We start from the raw sequence: 18,765 nt of genomic DNA on the forward strand, positions 1-18,765 counted from the left end.
TCCTTGATTAGCTCTAGCCAATGCCTTTGCCTCATATTCAGTTCCTTTTGAGTGAATAAATACTTAAGAATTTTATGATCATTGAAAATCTGACATGTTTCACCATACAAGTAGTGTTGCCAAATTTTAAGGGCAAACACAATTGCTGCAAGTTCTAAATCATGAATGGGGTAATTCTGCTTATGCTTCTTGAGTTGCCTAAAAAGTTGAAAAGGGCAGAGGAATTCTAGGGAAATGGTGGGAATGGGCAGAAAGTGGAGTAAAAGAAATTAATCATCATGGCAATTTGGATTGACAGACAAAAATTCCACTAAGTTTTTTGACAATGCAAGCTGGGTTCGCAATAGTTAATAATTTTTGTAGTAACTCCCAGTTTATAAAGGAGCAAAGCACTTTTGAAATGCCTACAAATACAAGAGGATGAGAGTTCACAAAGACAGACAATCAACATCTCTTAAACAAAAAAACAAAAAAAACCAATCACTCAAAAGAAAAACTCAGAGTCAAAACTAACAAAAATCAAAGATCACATGATCTCAAAAGTCTTCAAACTCAGAAGCAATCAAGCTATCTAACTTCCAAAAGCCATTCAGCTTTTAGCAAAATAGGTGAAACTCGATTCGACTCGATCCGGGAAAGCGGCTCCCGGTGAAAGAAAACGAGATTTCTCTCGTTGCAAATACGATCTAGCTCGGAAGAATCAAATATAATTCACTTTACATGCGTTACAAATTTGGTTCAGCTCAAGCCAAATTAAGCAGAAATTGGGTTTTTCACAACATGGAAACCACAACAAATTTACAGGGACATTCCAAGCATTCAGAAATGCCAGAATAGTTCTTGGTTGATTCATAATCAAGCGAAACAGGTACTATGGTGCAGCTCCAGGCCAGCAATCATCAATCTAGCCACTTTTAGTCCAATCCAGGCTAAAGAAACATCAATTCTGCCCATCTATTAAGCCTCTCCATGGCCAAAACAGATTAAAGCTCGCCAATTTCGACATTGGTATCAATTTTCATTGAATCTCATCGGTTGAAGATCTTGACGTGCAATTCCAGTATAGACTTATCCAGGTCCACCTGTCCGCCAAAAGCAGTAAGTCAAAGTCCAATGTTCTGTCTTTCCAGACTTGGCAGTTTTCATCTGTTTTAATATTGCTTGATAGGCAGTTTTATTTCAAATAATTCAGCTTATTTTCCAGCTCTTATTTTGGCTATAACTACCAGTTGTTTTTATACAAATTTATAAATAAACCCAATTCTAGACATGTATTTATAAAAAAACCCAAGCACTATTTAAACATATAAACACACCCAAAATCAATCCCAAAGTCAACTTTTGGTGTGTTTATAAATGAGTTTTGAGTGTGTGTAATGATGGGTTTTGGGTGTGTTTATATGTTTAAATAGTACTTGGGTTTTTTTATAATTTCAACCTCCATTTTGGGTGTTTTAGTGAAACTCCCTTGTTTTTACTGTGATAAATTATGAAGTCCTCACCAGTCTGAGCCAAGAAAAGAACTTACTTGAGAGATATTCCTCACCCAAATTCACAATCATTTGATCAAGTTAGTAACTTGGAGTGCAAGTTATTACGTTTTCTAAGTATGTTAGGGTTTTTTAACTGCTAACAGTGACATGCTCGCACACAAAAGAAAGTTGACCTGTTGACCATAAGTGGTTTTCAGGTCAATGGGGATTTTTACCCTACCATCACAAGAACCAAAACAAAACGGGTGAAACACCTCTGTTTCAACTTATTGAAATGAGTATAGTATTTTCTAGGGTAAATTTTCGTTTTGCTCCTTGAACTAGGTCATAATTGTTAACTTACTCCTCGATCTATTTTTTTTTTGATAAATTAAGGATAGGAAATGTATAAAAATAGCCAATCTCCCCCTTTCTGTTAGACTTTCGAACTCCATCTAATTTTCTGTAAAAAAAAAAAAGTGCTATGCACTGGGAAAATAAAAAATTATTTAAAAAAGTTCCAAATGGAAAAAAGAGACATGAAATAAATTAAAAACCAAGCAACTGACCTTTCCCCCCACATATCAAGCCACCCCTCATGGCCACCGCCCAAACCTCCCCGTCAACCACCATCACCATACTCTTTATTGGAAGTTTGAATGAAATTCAAGGAATTTTTGGCTCACATTAGTAGAAAGAATGTGGTAGTCCCATACATAGTAAATGGAAGTTGGAGTGAAAGCCAATTGGCCTTTAAATTCGATTTGGGCATTGAATATTATGTAAATAATATTTAATATTTAATTATAAAAAAGGGATATTTATTTATTATTTACTCTATTTAAATCAGTTTATTTATTTATTGTTTGTTGTATTTCAAATTACAGTTTGTTATAAAGTTAACTTTGTTGGTATTTATATATTATTGATATGTAACTATTTTTATTAGTCACTAATTTTTGTTTTTCCAGCATTCTTAACTCAAACAACCCCCTCCCTCTCTCACCCCTCACCTGCCCTCTCTCTCTCTTCCTCTGTTTCTCTTTCTCCATCTCTCTCCTCATATCATCTCTTAATCTCCTTCACACTGGAAGGAATCAATCGTAAGATCAACACTAATTCCATTAACTAAAATTTCATAAAATTAATTAATTAATTAGTAAAATTACTGCTGGTATTTTTTGGGTCTTACAGATATGTGGAGTTTTCTCCACTGTTGGGTTCAACAATTCCATAGCACAATCATTCTAATTCAATCAAATTCTGATCAGTGTCCATCAATTCTTGCCTTGGAGCTTTGAGAACAGTACCCGTGCTAAAAGGAGTGGATTTTGTTGCCTTTCCTTCGTTTTTTGGATTCAATTTCTGGATTTAAGATATCAGTTCTGAGTTCTTCATTTTTCTTTCACTATTGCTTTCTTCTGAAGTGTATTTTGATTAAAACTTTAAGCTTCAATTTTCTGGGATATTTATTTTTTCTTTCTCCCTGGTTTTGGGCTCTTCTTCTTTGGCTGCATATTCTTGAAATATCAATGGGGAAGCCAATGTGAGAATGTGAAGGTCAATAGTCCCACATTGGAAAGTTAAGAAACCTAGCAAGGGCTTATAAGGAGTTGGGTTACTCCCCCCATTGCCAATTGGTTTTGGGGTGGAATCTCAACTTCCTTCATGGTATCAGAGCGAGTTAGCCCACGTGTGAAAGCCCAACGGCCACACGTGCTCCACGTCACCCAATATGTATTGTCCACGTGTTAAACTTGAAAATTCGCTACACGTGCGGAGGCGTGTGAGAATGTGAAGGTAAAGAGTCCCACATTGGAAAGTTAAGAAACCTAGCAAGGGCTTATAATGAGTTAGACTACTCCCCCCATTGCCAATTGGTTTTGGGGTGAAACCTCAACTTCCTTCAGCTAACTGGGAAGAAGAAAGAGGAGGAGGTACAAATGCCTAGGAATGCTTTGGCAGTAAGTTGAGCAAGCCCTTTTTATTCAGTCCAATTTATCTTGGGGTTGCAATGACAGTGTGCCACCTCCACTCGAAGTTGTCGCCGACAGGATCCAAGTCAACTCCGGACGAAGAGAGAAATACGAGGAGGTGGAGAGAGGAGGTGAGGAAAGAGAAAGATAAATGGAAGAGGAAGAGACAGAGAGGAGGTGCCATGTCGACAGAGCGAGAATTAACGTCGTCAGTGTGGATGGGGTGAAGGGTGGGGTTTTTTACTTTCTCTTTTTTAAATAATTATTTAATATTTTAACAGTGTATAATTTAAATTTTCCTTAAAATTACGAATTTGCCCTTATTATGGATGGAAAGTTGGATGGAATTTAGAAATTGATGGTAAGGGGAGATTGGCTATTTTTATATAGTTTGTATCCTTAATTTATCAAAAAAATAAATTAAGAACCAAATTGACAATTATGACATAATTCAGGGGGCAAAAACGACGGTTTACCCTATGTCCTATTATATACAGCCTCTGTAGATTTCTCTAGAGCTAAGGTTAGTTACAAGGAATATGGAGATATGGACAAGTGTAGGCCTGCTATTGAATCAGCCGTTTTCCTTAAGAATTTCTAAAGGAATGTGAGTGAAGGAAATTTGCTGCATTATTTTGCTTGCTCATTGCTGCTTTACGATTATAGCTGCTTTTGGATTTTACAGCAGACGTGTAAATTTGCATCTTTGCTAATTGCTTTACAACAAAATTAGCAGAAGTGGAGCAATTAACATAATTAGATTTTGAAAGGTGCTGGACATAGCCTAATGGGGTCAAGCAAAATCAGCTAATTTTCATTGCTAATTTCTTATGTTGTATCTTCTATAATGATTTTCCTTTCTTAATTTCGTTTCAGTTCTCGGGAAAAGAATTGGCAAAGCCAGAGTTGAAGTACTGGGAATACTATCCAAGTTAAGTGGAGTTGGTTGTTGTGTGAACTTTGATCACTTCTGAGGAAACCAACGACATTGTCGATTTTGAAGTCATTGATGTGTTGGGTCCGAAGGGTGTTCTCATTAGCATTGGAAGAGGCCTTCATGTTGATGAACCTGAGTGTGTGCACTGTGCATTGCTGGATGGTTTCTACTGAAATGGTTAGTAAATTGGGTGGGAGGTATCTTATTCTGCTTAACCCAAGTTGAAATTTTCTTTAACTAAGCCTGCATATAGCTACTTCAACCAATATAATTAACATGGATAGGGAATCTATCCATAACTTTTGGTCCCCGTAGCTAAGGGTAAGTTTATTGTATGCCCTGGAAGTGAAATTCCAAAGTGGTTGGATAATCGAAGTGTGGGAGATTCAGAACTGTGGAGCTGCCTCTGCCTCCACAACCATGAATCCCTGCAAGAATTGCCAACAAAGAATATGCTGCAAAATAGCAAAGTATAAAGTTAGTTCTCTGTGTTAAAGCCAAGCAATTTCCACACTAGCATGCAAGCAATATAAACTTCGCATGCCAAGCAAAGCAAGCTATCTCATGCCAAGCGAAATGCATAAACAAAATTTTTTGAAGCATCATGCAATCTATTATTCGAGCCCATGGCAAGCAGAATTCTTGCTTCATGATCGGCAAGCAATTTCCATGGCAAACAAAATTCTTGTTTCATTATCGGCAAGCAATTCCCATGGCAAGCAAAATTCTCTCCAATAATACAAAATTCAAGCATTTCAAAGCATGCATTCTGTCAATTTCTATTTCCACAAGATGGGAGAAAAGTCCAGATTCAATCAAGCATGTGTTCATAAGAAAAACAAGCCTAAGCCAAGATATCAGTTTATATATATTCCTACAGAGAGATTCCAGCAAACGAGCAGGGCTACCTACCAATGACCAAGATAAAGGTCTAGATGAAGTGGCGTGCTCGAGCTTCCAGCGATAGCGAATCGCGAAGGCTTCCAGCGCCTTTCCCTTTCCTATGCCAGAGACGTACAAATCTATAAACACATGAGCAGTGGATCACACAAAAGTTAGCCTTTTTTCACTAAGCACAGAGGGCCCAGCAAGCAATGAAGAAAAATAAAAGGATGCAATCCATACCGATGATTTCTTCTCACAACGTTCGCACTCTTCCAGCAACTTGCCGAAAAGAAATCAAAAGGGGGATAACCCCAAAACTGATGCAAACCCTTCCTTGCTAACGATTACTCCAACAAAAGATGGATGGGTCAAAAGGAGTGGGTGCTTGGCTGCCAAAACAAAGAGCAAAACCCATGGGCATGAAGAACCCAACGATTTCCTCAATAGATCCAAGAAATTGCAACAAAAAATGGCATACCTTGTTAATCCTCTCAAAGGATAGCTTCAGATGCACCAAGAAAGAAGGAATTGGGAATTTTACAAGAAAAGTCTACACAAAGACAATCTCATCCAGCAATAGCAAGTGGGTTTCTTCATGCGAGGAAAAATGGAGTCGGGTTTGGCTTGAGCTCTATTCCAATGGCTGTAGACAGGCGGTTCTTCTTGATTTCACTTTCTCTATCGCGCTCTGAGTTCGTTGGAGGAAGAAAAGGAAAAAGAAGATGAAGGTGATGGGGAGAGGGTTACTCTAGTGCGCGTAAAGAGGAAGGAGAAAAGCGAAGAAATAATAAATGAAAAAGGAGGAAGTGGGTATATGGGAAACCATAAAATCACGGCTGAAGCTCATGAATTTGATTTTTGGGTCAGATTTAATTATTCGGCCCATTCCAGCACTTATCCATGAGTGCTTCTATAGTGAGTGGAAAGTTATAAGGGGTTTTTTTTAGGGGTATGTAAGAGCTGTTGGATTTCATCCAACGGTGAGTTTTTAAAAGAGGGTGCATGTAGAACCGAGTTGAAATCTGACCCGTTTGGAAACCCAACTTCAGCTGAAGATTTTTCCCTCTCTGTGAAAAACTCAAGAACACAATCCTCTTTTTTTTTTAATGTAATGCAAATCCACAATTAGAAAGATCCAAAGCTCCCAAACTCTATAATCGCTCCATTGTCATCAGCTCCTTGGGAGGCCTGCGATCTATGGTATTCTCGGTATGACGATTAATGGCTTTTACCTAGCTATTGCTCTGTTTTGATTCTATGATTCAAGTGAAAACCCCTTCTCTTTTTCGTTCAGCAGAAGAGATTCCAGATGAAAGCAAAGTAGCATATCTCTTTTTCGTGCTGCTGCAGTTGTTCCTCGATTTTGGCAGAGATGGAGTCTCCACTACGAAAGAATCCTCTCTAATGTCCACCACATTCTTTGAAGCTGACTGACTTCGGAGCTCCCGATTGACTTTGAGAGTTAAGTTCACTCTTGCTGGATTGATTTTGTTGGGTTTGATTTGTTTTTTGTGAGGGTGAGAAATTTGTCATTTGTGGCATCAATAATGCGTCATTTGCTCTGCTATCAATAATGCGTCATTTGCTCTGCTATCAATAATACGTCATTTCCTTATAAATATTCAATATACTTAGTTGATTATTTTTTTTTGGAGGGGGGTTGGAAAATTATGAAATGTAGGTAAAAGATCCTAAACTTAGGCTTAATGGCATTAGGAGTAAGCATTTGGAGAGGATATTGGGTGAAGTTCTGTAATTGCTGGTTTGAATTACATTTGAGTTCTTAGTTGAACATGTTGGTTCTAATGTTATTTTTTCCAGATTATTTCACAAGAGATGACGTAACTATTATTAAATTTTGCTTGTGTTTTGTGTAATCAGAATCCAACAAGCTAGGCTATGCGTGTATTGTGTCAATTTGGGCAATGTTTTGTGTAAGTGGAATGCATTGATAAGTTGTGATGCAGTAATGATTGATTAATGAATTAACATTTGCTATGCAGTAATATAGAAGTAGATCAATAATCTACGTGGATAAAATGTCTGGGGGCTCAGAGTGATGACTCTGTAACACTAATGGGAGGGTTTACATTCTGAAGTAAGAAATGAGGAAACACCAGCAGTTGGGATGAAGTTCGACTCGCTTGACCTCGTTTATAATTTCTATAATAGATATGCATTCTGGCTGGCTTTGGTATTCGACTTCATTCCAGCTTTTGGGGGAAAAATAAGAAAGAGATTCTGAGAAAAAATTTGTATGTTGCAAACAAGGTGCATACCGGAAGGATGAAACTCGGGAGAGAAAAAGACAGCGGGGAATAAGTAGATGCAATTGCAAAGCTAAGATTGTGGTTGTGAAGACACATGAGAGCAAGAAGTATACCATCTCTCTTTTTGCAGAGGGACACAATCATAAGGTGACACCCTCAGGAAGAATGCATTTACTGAGATCACACCGTCGTATTTCAGATTCTACAAAAGTACTCACAAAACAGTTGGGTTCGGTTAATATTCCCATTAATCAGAAGGTAAGTATTTTCGAGGTGCAATCCGGAGGAATGGATAAAATCGGTTTTATCAAAAAGGATATCTACAATCTTGAATGTAGTGTGAATGGGAAGCTGAGGAACCACGATGTTGAACTAGTGACCGAGTATTTTATGGTGAACAGAAAAAAAATGAGGCTTTTTATTTCAAGATTGAGGGAGATGGCGATAACAGGTTTAGTCGATGTTTTTGGGCAGATGCAACTTCTAGACGGGCGTACGGGTTTTATGGAGATGTTGTTGTATTCGATACCACATTCAACACGAATAGATACGACTTGACATTTGCACCAATGTTGGGAGTTAATAACCATGGTCAAACAATTGTCCTAGCATGCGCATTTTTGAGCAAGGAAACGACTGAGTCGTTTATTTGGATGTTTGAGGAGTTTAAGAAAGACATGCCAGGTGGCGAACCTAAAACGATCATCATAGATCAAGATGCGGCAATGAGCAGAGCGATTTCAATAGCCTTCCCGACTACATTTCATCAACTTTGCATATGGCACATCACATCAAAGTTCTCTGTTAAGTTACCACATTCTGCTAATAAGGAGTATTGGGGTGAATTCCAGAAAGCCATATGGGATACTGACAATAAGGATGAGTTTGATGCAAAATGGAATATTGTGGTTACAAAGGCTGGTTTGACTGACCATCCATGGCTAAGTTCAATGTTTGATTTAAGGGAATCTTGGGTTCCACCTACGCACGACACTTTTTGCATTTGGAATGTCAAGCAGCCAAAGAGCGGAATGTTCTCATGGTTTCTTCAAGCAATACATATCAAGGAGAAATTCGTTGATGGATTTCATAATAAGATTTGAGAGGGCACTTTCTCATCAACGTCAAAAAGAGTTAGTTGCTGATCACGTAGATGCATTTGAAGTGGCTCAATGTATGCTACTCTGCCAATGAACAAACAAATGGCTACCTTGTACACAAGGACAATGTTTCAAAAGTTTGAGCAAGAACTAATACAAAGTACACCATGTTTCCTAGAGCTGAAAACAGAGGATGCTACTAAAGTTGTTTTTAATGTGAGCGAAAGGAAAAATTGGGAAACAAGAGTGGCAGAAGTCGTATATGTCAAAGATTCTGACCACGCATCGTGTAGCTGCAAAAGATTTGAATTTGTTGGAATTATTTGCAAGCACATCCTAGCATTGTTCAGAAGGGACCAGATTGAATATATGCCTGATAAATACATTTTGAAGAGGTGGAAGAAAACTGCGAAATTTGGATTGGTGTCAAATGCAAATGGCAACGAAATTAAAGACTCTGCAGATCCTGGTCTTTTAATAAAGCGGAGTACAATGTCCCGACTTGCTGCAGATGTGGTTGAGGATGCATTAATGTGTGAAGAAGGATGTGAGCTACTGTCAGAGACTCTAAAAAGTTTGCGGGTGAAGTTGAAGTTGTTGAAGGATGGACCAAGTAATAACGAAGTTGGAGGGTCCAGCTCTCAAACACAATATATGAAAGACCCTAAGAGAGTAAGGTGCAATGGAGGGTCGAAACGAGTAACGGGAGCAAAGGAAAAGGCAATGAAGCGAGGATTAGACACTGTCGGGAGTGTGGACACATTGGTCATGATAGAAGACAATGCCCAAGAAATTTGAACACACCGTAAGATGTTAACACTATTTATAATAAGACCTAAAATTTGAATAGGTAAAGTTCTTATGTGCTTCTTTTGATGTTTATGCAGGACATCACCGTCAAACAATGACGAATCAACTCCAATAGATCTTAGTGACCCATTATTCGAATTTTACAGGATCAGAGGACCAACTCAATGATTTAGGTTTGTATTATACGAAGCCCGGTTATTATGAAGACTAATGATCAGGTGAAGCTTTCTAGATGCAGTTTTTTATTATTATTATTTTTTTGTTCATGTCCACCGATGAGCTCTTACTATGTCCATTGATAATTGAAATGAAAATTTGCTTGGTTTCATTCTTGCATGAAATTTGGACACATGTTAATTTTACGTCTTCTCCCTATTTAGAAATTTTCATAGACATTAGATAAAGCATCAAATTTTGATTTATGTGAAGAAGCAATGACTTTTACCTTGTAAAATGGGTAGTTTATGGTGAATTATGTTTTAACAGAGATTCATTGATTATATGACATGAGCTAATGCAGCATTTCCAGTGTTGTTACCATTACGATAATGATTTCCAGGACGCATCATTTGTAGCACACCCACTTTTTGCGAATGTTATGTTCTAGTGTTTTACTGGTGATTAAGATCTGAGTGGACTGGTTATTAGGTGCACGATTTTGCAAACATTCAGAATCGAAGGATACTTGAAGCACTTTGTTGGAGCAGAAAGATTAGAAAGCAACGTGTAAAAAGTACATTGCAGCTAATCACATTTCGAATGGTTGGGTAATATTAAAGGGTACACTAACATTTGAACTACTCATAATTCCACACATAAAAGAAAATTTGATTGCAAAGCATTTTATGTGCTCCCTCTTAGCAATACCACGATCTCCCCAATCAACTGAACAACGGTAGCCACAATCACTAGGTCGTATTGGTCAGCTTCTTCTTAGCAGGTCTCACGTGCTTATGGTCACTCATGTCCCCAGTGATATAGACAAAATAAATATTCAGCAATATTTGGAATTTTATTATATATACATAACCATAAACCATTCACTACACAATGTATAGCACATGGTATTTTACTTATGACTCACGTGTCATGATAATGGGGCTTTACTGATTCCCAACGTGCTGTGATATTGACTGCTTATTGAATAATATTTCCATATTTGCAAAATATAATGTTAGACAGAAGGAACACATGATGACTTGCAAGACATAGTCCCAATAATTATATATGAAGCAAATGAAACTGATATTTGTATTATTTTATATTAGATAATGACATTAAGGGAATATAGTTCTAATTTGTGCAATACCACGATCATCCCCAACCAACAGAACAGCTGTAGCCGCAATCACTTAGTCGTATCGGTCGGCTTCTTCCGAGCAGCTTTGACGTGCTTATGCTCATTCATGTCACCACCATCGTCTAGTATCTCTCTCACAGCATCAGGGGACACATAGTCCCAATTATAACTTGTATGAGTAGTTGCCGCGAATGCTCGGAATTTTGAATCCTTCGTTGAATGCCAACTCCAGTTCACTGTGGTGCTCTTCGCATCGCATATGGTTCATCAAACAACCTTTAATTTCATCATTCATTACTGCATCCAACTCCTCAGCTTTCAGCTTCCTTTTATGACTCAGCTTCAAGTACTTGTTCTTTTGGGAGAACGCTTTGTTCACTCTAATGTTAAGATCAGCCAAAATGGCCTCGTCTTCAACACATTTCTCGTGCCATGAATTGATCAGATCTGGAATTATAATCCAGCTTGGTACTGACTGCATCTATTGCCTCTAATGGATCATCGGAGTCCCCCTCACTCCCAAATGATGTTGAAAATGGAAGGGGTCGGCGAGTACAACGTGGAAACGGAACCTGCGACTCCAATTTTTCATCTTCGATTGTGTTGTTGGCGCCTGAAGAGGTTGACATGCTTGAATAATCCTATTTGTTTTAGAGGATGAGGATTGCAGATGTAATTTCGTTTGAGAAATGGAACATAGCTTTATAGACCAACATACCAAAGCTTATGTGTAGTCAACATATCTACTTTATTTCAATTTTAAAAAAAGAGGTGTCAGGTTTTGCTTTTCAAGCATGTCAACCTCACACTCTCCTTACACCACTGTTAGTGGTTGAAAGAAACTCAATGGAAGTGACATCTAGTTAGTGAACCCAACCAAACTAAACAAACTAGTTAGGATTAAACTTAGATTGTATGAGACCTTTGTTCATTTATACATTGTCAACCAAATGTTTTTTTTGGCGGGAACCCTTTTTTATTGGTATTACTATCACCCCCTTCATAAAAATTCTCCCTCCACAAAAAACTCACTCCTCCACCGAATCTGTCTCCATCTACTGAAACTCTCTCCTCCACAGAAACTCTCTCCCCCCATTGAATGGATTTACTAACCAAGTTTGATGTGAGCATAATAAACACCCCTCCAAACAAAGACCGCCTTCGAAACGCAAGTGAGTCACCAGACAAGCAAGGTCACTTTCCTAGACAGAATGACCATTTTGTTGGAAGTTTTGAGTCTGAAAGAGTTCTTGCTTTCTGGAAGGACAGGCATCTTCAACTTGGTGATGAAATCCAAAGGGCAAGGGCACGTTTGGAATTTGTTGAAGGCCAAATTGAAGATGACAAAAGGCAGGCCAATCTGGATAGGGCGAAGTTGCAGCGCATGAAGTGTAGACACAAACGACTTCGAAGTGTAGCTGTTCAAAAATACAAGAACTCATCTAATGCAATGGAGTCAAAGAAGCGTGTGATGCAAGCTGGATTCGACTACTTCCGGTCGTATGCAAAACTCGTCGTACCCGGGTTTGATTGGTCATCTATTACCGTTTCCGACGTTAACAAATATACTCAGCAAGGGAAGTAACCATTTTGGTTATCGTGTTTGAGTAGAGGCAAATCAGAGGAACTGGAATTTTCGTTAAACTCTGCTTTAAACCTATTTTGATGCTTACTACTATAGAAGATTTCAACCTTAATATTTTGATGTCTTTAATTACGATAACACGATGCAAAGTGCCCATCTACTTCAGTCATATGTTGCTGCCATGTCCATTTTTTTGTGATCACGTATCATATTTGGACATGGTTGCATCATATGCCATGTTGCCTTTATGTATTATATGTTAGGGTAAGGTTTATGGAAAAGCATGTGTGAGTGGTTTTGTGACAAGGTTATGGCATTATTTTGTACCAGTTATATATTGTTTTTTGTACTGGTTCATCTCCTACTATTGCTTTATTTCTTTATATTATATGTTTATGCGATTGGACATAATAGAAAATATATTACTGATTCCCAATGCGGCGTCATAAGGACAACTTATTGAATACCGCCGACGTGTTGAAAACTCTAGATGCAGGTGCATATGGACAACTTATTGACTATGTCTGACGTCTTCAAAGCTCTAGGCGCATGCGCAGTTCCAATGATGGCTTCGAAGTAGTGGTGCATTTATTATATATGGACATTATTATAACCAAAACAGATAATTTTACATCCTTATATATGAAAGGAAACTAATTCTTGTATTAGTACAAATTATATAACGAATATTAAGGAAATATACTTGTTAAAGTGACAAACATATATATTTAGGGTTAAGAGGAAAGTGAGTTATGTAAATCATTTTTGAATTTTTAATTGCGAAATGGATGATTTCTAGGTTCCCCTCGTTTTATAACGTCACAAGGAGGCCGAAGTATTTTTCGGGGCATTTTTAGGATTTTTCTACTATTTATTGCATTTTTTCAAAGATTTTTGCACTAAAAAAGCCAAAATAATTGCCAAATGGACACATGGCGCGATCTCAGCCCCTTACCTTTCACCTTGACAAGTGTGCCTCAGTCAACATGGCCACATCCTTACCTTTTACCCTAAATTCTTATTTTATGACTTTTTCTTAGAAAATTCATAACTAAATACACAAAAATCAGAAAAATGATCCGAAAATTGGTATGAACTCATTGAGACTCCATCTCCCTTGCTGAATTCCCCGATTAGTGGTTACGCAGTTTAAAAAATAATTCCGAACATTAACGGGAGATACTTGTTGAAGTAGGTTATTGAAGTTAAAGTTAACAAACATATATACTTAGGGTTAAGAGAAAAGTGAGTTAATCATTTTTGAATTTTTAATTGCGAAATGGATGATTTCTGGGTTCCCCTCGTTTTATAACGTCACAAGGAGGCCGGAGTATTTTTCGGGGCATTTTTAGGATTTTTCTACTATTTATTGCATTTTTTCAAAGATTTTTGCACTAAAAAAGCCAAAATAATTGCCAAATGGACACATGGCGCGATCTCACCCCTCACCTTTCACTTGACAAGTGTCGTCAGTCAACATGTCCACATCCTTACCTTTTACCCTAAATTCTTATTTTATGACTTTTTCTTAGAAAATTAATAACTAAATACACAAAATTCACAATAATGTTCCGAAAATTGCTACGAGCTCATTGAGACTTCATCTTCCTCCTGAATTCCCTGTTTCATGGTTACGCTACATTAGTATTTTATTATTATTTATCCAAAATTATTTTTATTATTATTGTTATATTACTTTTTTGCTTGTACATTTGTTAATTATATTTACTCAAAATTTTTAAGTTTATTTTTATTTTCCGTGTGAATAGACCATTTCTGGTGCTAATCAGTTTCTCTCTTCTTCAATTTGTTAATATTTTTTATTTTTTAGGTTTAAGGGATGTTTTCAAACAAAAAATGGAAATATACAAGCCATCCATTCTACAACATCAGGAAATAATTATTCAAAGTCTTTGACTGTTCAAGTTTTGCTTAAGAAACGTGTAACCCAATCATTTGGGATATGCTAAGTGGGAAAATGTCATTCCCAAGAACCGTTGAAACGACACATACTCACTTCATGCATGCGTTTTCGTTTACCAAATATTAAGATTGCAGTTGTGCAAAATATCTGTGTCAGTAAAATGTCATTCGTAGCCGTCAATTATGTCAGTAATAATTCCACTATATAACAAATATTATACATTTATATATAAAACGGTTTAGGACAGCACAAACAAACACCAGACAAAATAGATTAAAACATGAAATGGAAAACAACATTTGTAGAACATAGACACGCATAAAAACCGTAGAAACATACTACAACTAATTATAAGGGTATGGATTCCCTGGCACAACATAGACACGCATCACCTTGAACCAAAAAACACTCTCACGGTGCCATTTGCATCGATTGCAACAAGTCCAGAAGGCATGATTGATCTTTTCTTCACTAGGCCAGCCTGGAATAACAAAACACCAGTCGTTGTTGTTACAAGCGCTGCACTGATTGAACTTAATCTTCCCATAGTGAAACATATCTACGATATGTCTTCCAACAGTCCGCTTAATCGTCGTCTCAAAGCATCCCTGCTTCCTTTCATATCAATGTTGTTACGTTGATTCAAAGAACACAAGAATTGTAATGCATCCTCTTTTGACTGACCAATTCCGGACATGCCAAGTAGTCCAACTAGATATGCCGCTTCCATATGGCCTGCCGTGGCTGCAACGCACATCGGACAATGCGTCCACATTACCTGCTGAAAAGCGCGTGAGCGCTTCTCTAAATATCGCCTCGGGGTTCTCGCAAGCCCTGCATTGTTCCACGAAATGCCGGACCTGCGTTGAGGCATAGTACCAGTTTGGATTGTCTTGGTACTTTTCCATTGAAATTGTGTTCCACACTTGTGGAGTGTTTGCCAACCTATTGAACAATGGGCACACAGATGCCATGCGAAAGAGATCTTCCGATGATTGGGTTGCCACGTATAACATCACTTTAAACCAAGCTAATTCCGGGATGAAGGCTTGAGGCACATCCAGATGGAGATGCTTCCTTCTCTTTCCTCCGATGTAGTGTAATGTTTCGAATTCATTGAAATATTTTTGGAATGGAACGATTGGAGGACTGCGAGAGGGGAGAAATGAGAATATACGGGGTTTTGAGTTTGTTTTAGCCTCTGTTTGCACTGTTTTGAAAAGGTGTTTCCTTGGGGTTTTTCCAAGTTGACCCTTTTGAAGAAATCAACCCAACACCCAAAACATAAGACAGTGAAAGGAAAACGTCATCGAAATGCAAAGGGAGTCAGACCGTCCAAAAGTCAATTAATAACCTATTTCTATAGCCATTGTTAAGCTTTTCCCGCCATTAAATTCATTGATACAAATGTGATGGATTACTGACTAGTGACAGAAGGTCCCATCAGATACTTTTCATTTTCCCACACCACACTACCCTAGTAAATGACGGATTCTTATCCAACTAGTTGCCTTAATGAAATATAAAGAAAATAATATATTTAAAGCAGTGTCCCCTCAATTGTAAGATTAATATTTGGTAGTGAAATAGTATATCGCTTTTCGGAGTAAAAGGTGTCACAATTCTGACGGTGCAGTGTCGGATCATGACCAACCCACCCACACGACAAGAAGGATATAATTCGATTTGGGCGAGATGAGAGAGAGTGAGTGAGAAGTTTAAGGTTATAACTTATGAGTGAAGGTGCACTGAGAAGGTATGAGTCGAAGAGGTTTTAGTGAGAAGATCTGAGAAAGAGGTACAAGTGATAAGATTCAACATGTCGTCGTCTTCATCTCCCGCTCAAACAAAGAGGTGTCGTATTGTGGAGCTGCAATGGTGCTTCGGGTTTCAAAATCAGATAAAAATTGAGGGAAGCCATTTTGGAAGTGTCTAACCTCCTATGTAAGTTCTCATTTCCAGAATATGTATGTGGGTGAAAAAAATATCCTAGGTCTAACTCTGACAGAATTATTTTGCATATATGATGCCTGCAATTAGGGAGCCACCAGTTGCAATGGATTCGAATGGGTTGATGTGACCTCATTGAAGCGACACGTATGATGCTACAGTGCTTAATATGCTGAAGTCCATTAAGGACTTGGTATTAGTTTTATTAGTTGTATCAATTGTCATATTATTTGTTCTTTTAATGACCAATTAAGTGCACGGTTTCAAGGATTGTAAAAGTTCTTCCCAGAAACACATGTTGCACGCACCACCAATGACTTTTCAAACCCAATTTGTAATTTTTGTTCTTCAAATAGGTGGATTGGCATTGAGTTTAAATTATTGTTTGAAACAAAAGCATGTATTTGTCAGAAACCCAGTAAAAACTTTCCTAGACTTACTTTACAAAAATAAAGTCATACGAAGACGATAAAATGACAATACAGGGCCAATACGATGCAATACTAAGACAATACCCTTTTTTTGAAGATTGCATAATTATTCAGTGTATATAGATTGTTTATTGATTGATCACTGCATGTAAATCGCATGATATTGAATGTTTATTGAAGGTTTATTAACTGCATGTATATCGCATGTTATTGCTCCAATATTGCATGTTTATTGAGGGCAAAAGTAGGACTCAAGTTAGATTTAAGGGGGGAAACGCTCCTTATTCTTTGTTTTACTAGGAAGAACTACTGTTAAGTAGAATTTCCTATTCAATACGACTTCCTTATGGTTGATGTAATTGGGGACTGATGTATATTGCATGTCTATTGCGTGTATATTGCTTGTCTGTTGCCGGCTTAAAGATTGGGATCTGATATTTGGAATGGTGGCTTGGATAAATTAAGACATATCACTTTGCAATGATGTAATACCCTTAAAAAGCCATCAGTCCGTATGTGAATATGCATTCTTCAAATCCCAATTCACATATGCAGTCTTCAAATCCCAATTCAATGCAGTTTGATTGAGGTTAGGTAAATGTCGTGAAGGAGTTAGGCCAATATTACACCGATGTTTGTTTCATTACATAAAAAAAAAAAACTTTACACACTCCATATGCACATTCTATGTATGGGAATGACATGTGTCTAATTTCAAAAACGCATCTGCCTATCCATTTTGATTGCCCACGTGCAATACATTTACAGATCCATTTACTTTTCTCCTCACCAACCCTCAGCATCTCCATTTCAGATTCTTCATTTTTCTATGCTCTGCAACCAGCTCCATATACATTTCACACAATATGAGAATAAACATAGCGTAATATCACACTAATCGAAATGAAAGCATGCATCCGCTATAATATTTGCCACTATTTTGGTTCTAATTGTAAGCATCTGCCTAAACCAAGTTCAACCGATATCATGGCATGTAAGCATCTCCCCGTGCAATTTCTGCAGCCAACTTCAACCGAAAAAATGGCAAGTAGCTGAGGGAATCTCAGGCACTCAACAGCTCAATCTACTTCAACACGAACATACCACAATCGCCTCTGAAGCAAAACAAGAACTCGATCAATTCAACTAATGACATTCTAACGTAATTGACAAATTAAAGTAATAAAATTAAATAAAAAGTTGTGCTCACTGATTAGCTGTTGTGGAACATCCACACGATGTAATCGGCCATGGACACCACCAATCTCGGGTGCACTCGTTCGCGTAAACACCTTCTTCATAAAAGTCGAGGGTGTGCAGAAGATTTGGAATCGTAATTGACAGGGGGCCGAGTTCTTCCTTTAAGCTCTGATCTGGAATGAGTGAAACCATTGAATCGTAGACTTTGATTTCACACTGAATTAGATCAATCTCTAGAGCCACCCAATGCTTATATTTTGGCAACATACAAGGTACATACACACGTGTACTGCCAATCCATTCCACAAGCCGGAACCTTGCCATTTACAACGTTCAGAAACTGGTTCTAATTTTCCACCCAACTTGCTCTTTTTTCCTTTTATTATCCGCAAAGCAAGTATGGATGTGATTCTGTGAAATAGAAAACAATCAATGGTTAAACACCTCCGAAAGCAAGTATGGATAATTTGTAATTATTAACTGCGCCGTCAAGGCCAATGCCATCTTGATGTAGCACATACAGGTGTGTTAGTTTAAACACTTAGAGGAATAAGACGAGCAGATAAGAAAAGCTGAAGGGAAGAAAAGGTAGAAGGCAGGCAGCAATCAGAGAGTTTAAAGGAATGTTTAATCAATATTCAAATCTGAATTGTAAAGAACTACATATGGGAATTTATAGCAAACTATAACCTAGAGACAATAGAATTACAAACCCCAGGTAAAACAGAAATCCTATTCCTAATAAAATAGGAAACTTAGAAATCCTAATACTATTTGGAAAACTAACTTAGAAATCCTACTAGGATTTGGAAAACTAAAGAATATAGGAAACTAACAAATCAATTAGGAAACTAAATAATTTAGGTCCTATGCATCCTGCATCACATACCATAAAAAATACATCGGTCGTTGTCCATCCGATATT

General features: G+C 37.6%; 1 protein-coding gene across 1 annotated transcript; it reads left to right on the top strand.

Annotated features, from left to right (window-relative positions):
- The first annotated feature begins 8,766 nt into the window (after nt 1–8,766).
- LOC148919282 (protein FAR1-RELATED SEQUENCE 5-like) lies at nt 8,767–9,438 on the top strand. The gene has a single exon (XM_089048841.1). The coding sequence runs from the start codon at nt 8,767–8,769 to the stop codon at nt 9,436–9,438; it is 672 nt and encodes a 223-aa protein (XP_088904967.1).
- Nucleotides 9,439–18,765: the final 9,327 nt, after the last annotated feature.

The sequence above is a fragment of the Prunus mume genome, linkage group LG3 (genome assembly GCF_029339155.1).
Source record: "Prunus mume cultivar Tortuosa linkage group LG3, ASM2933915v1, whole genome shotgun sequence".
Taxonomy (NCBI): domain Eukaryota; kingdom Viridiplantae; phylum Streptophyta; class Magnoliopsida; order Rosales; family Rosaceae; genus Prunus; species Prunus mume.

What these genes read in the sequence shown, in the direction of transcription:
- LOC148919282 (XM_089048841.1), top strand. Translation starts at nt 8,767, where the DNA reads ATGTTTCAAAAGTTTGAGCAAGAACTAATACAAAGTACACCATGTTTC.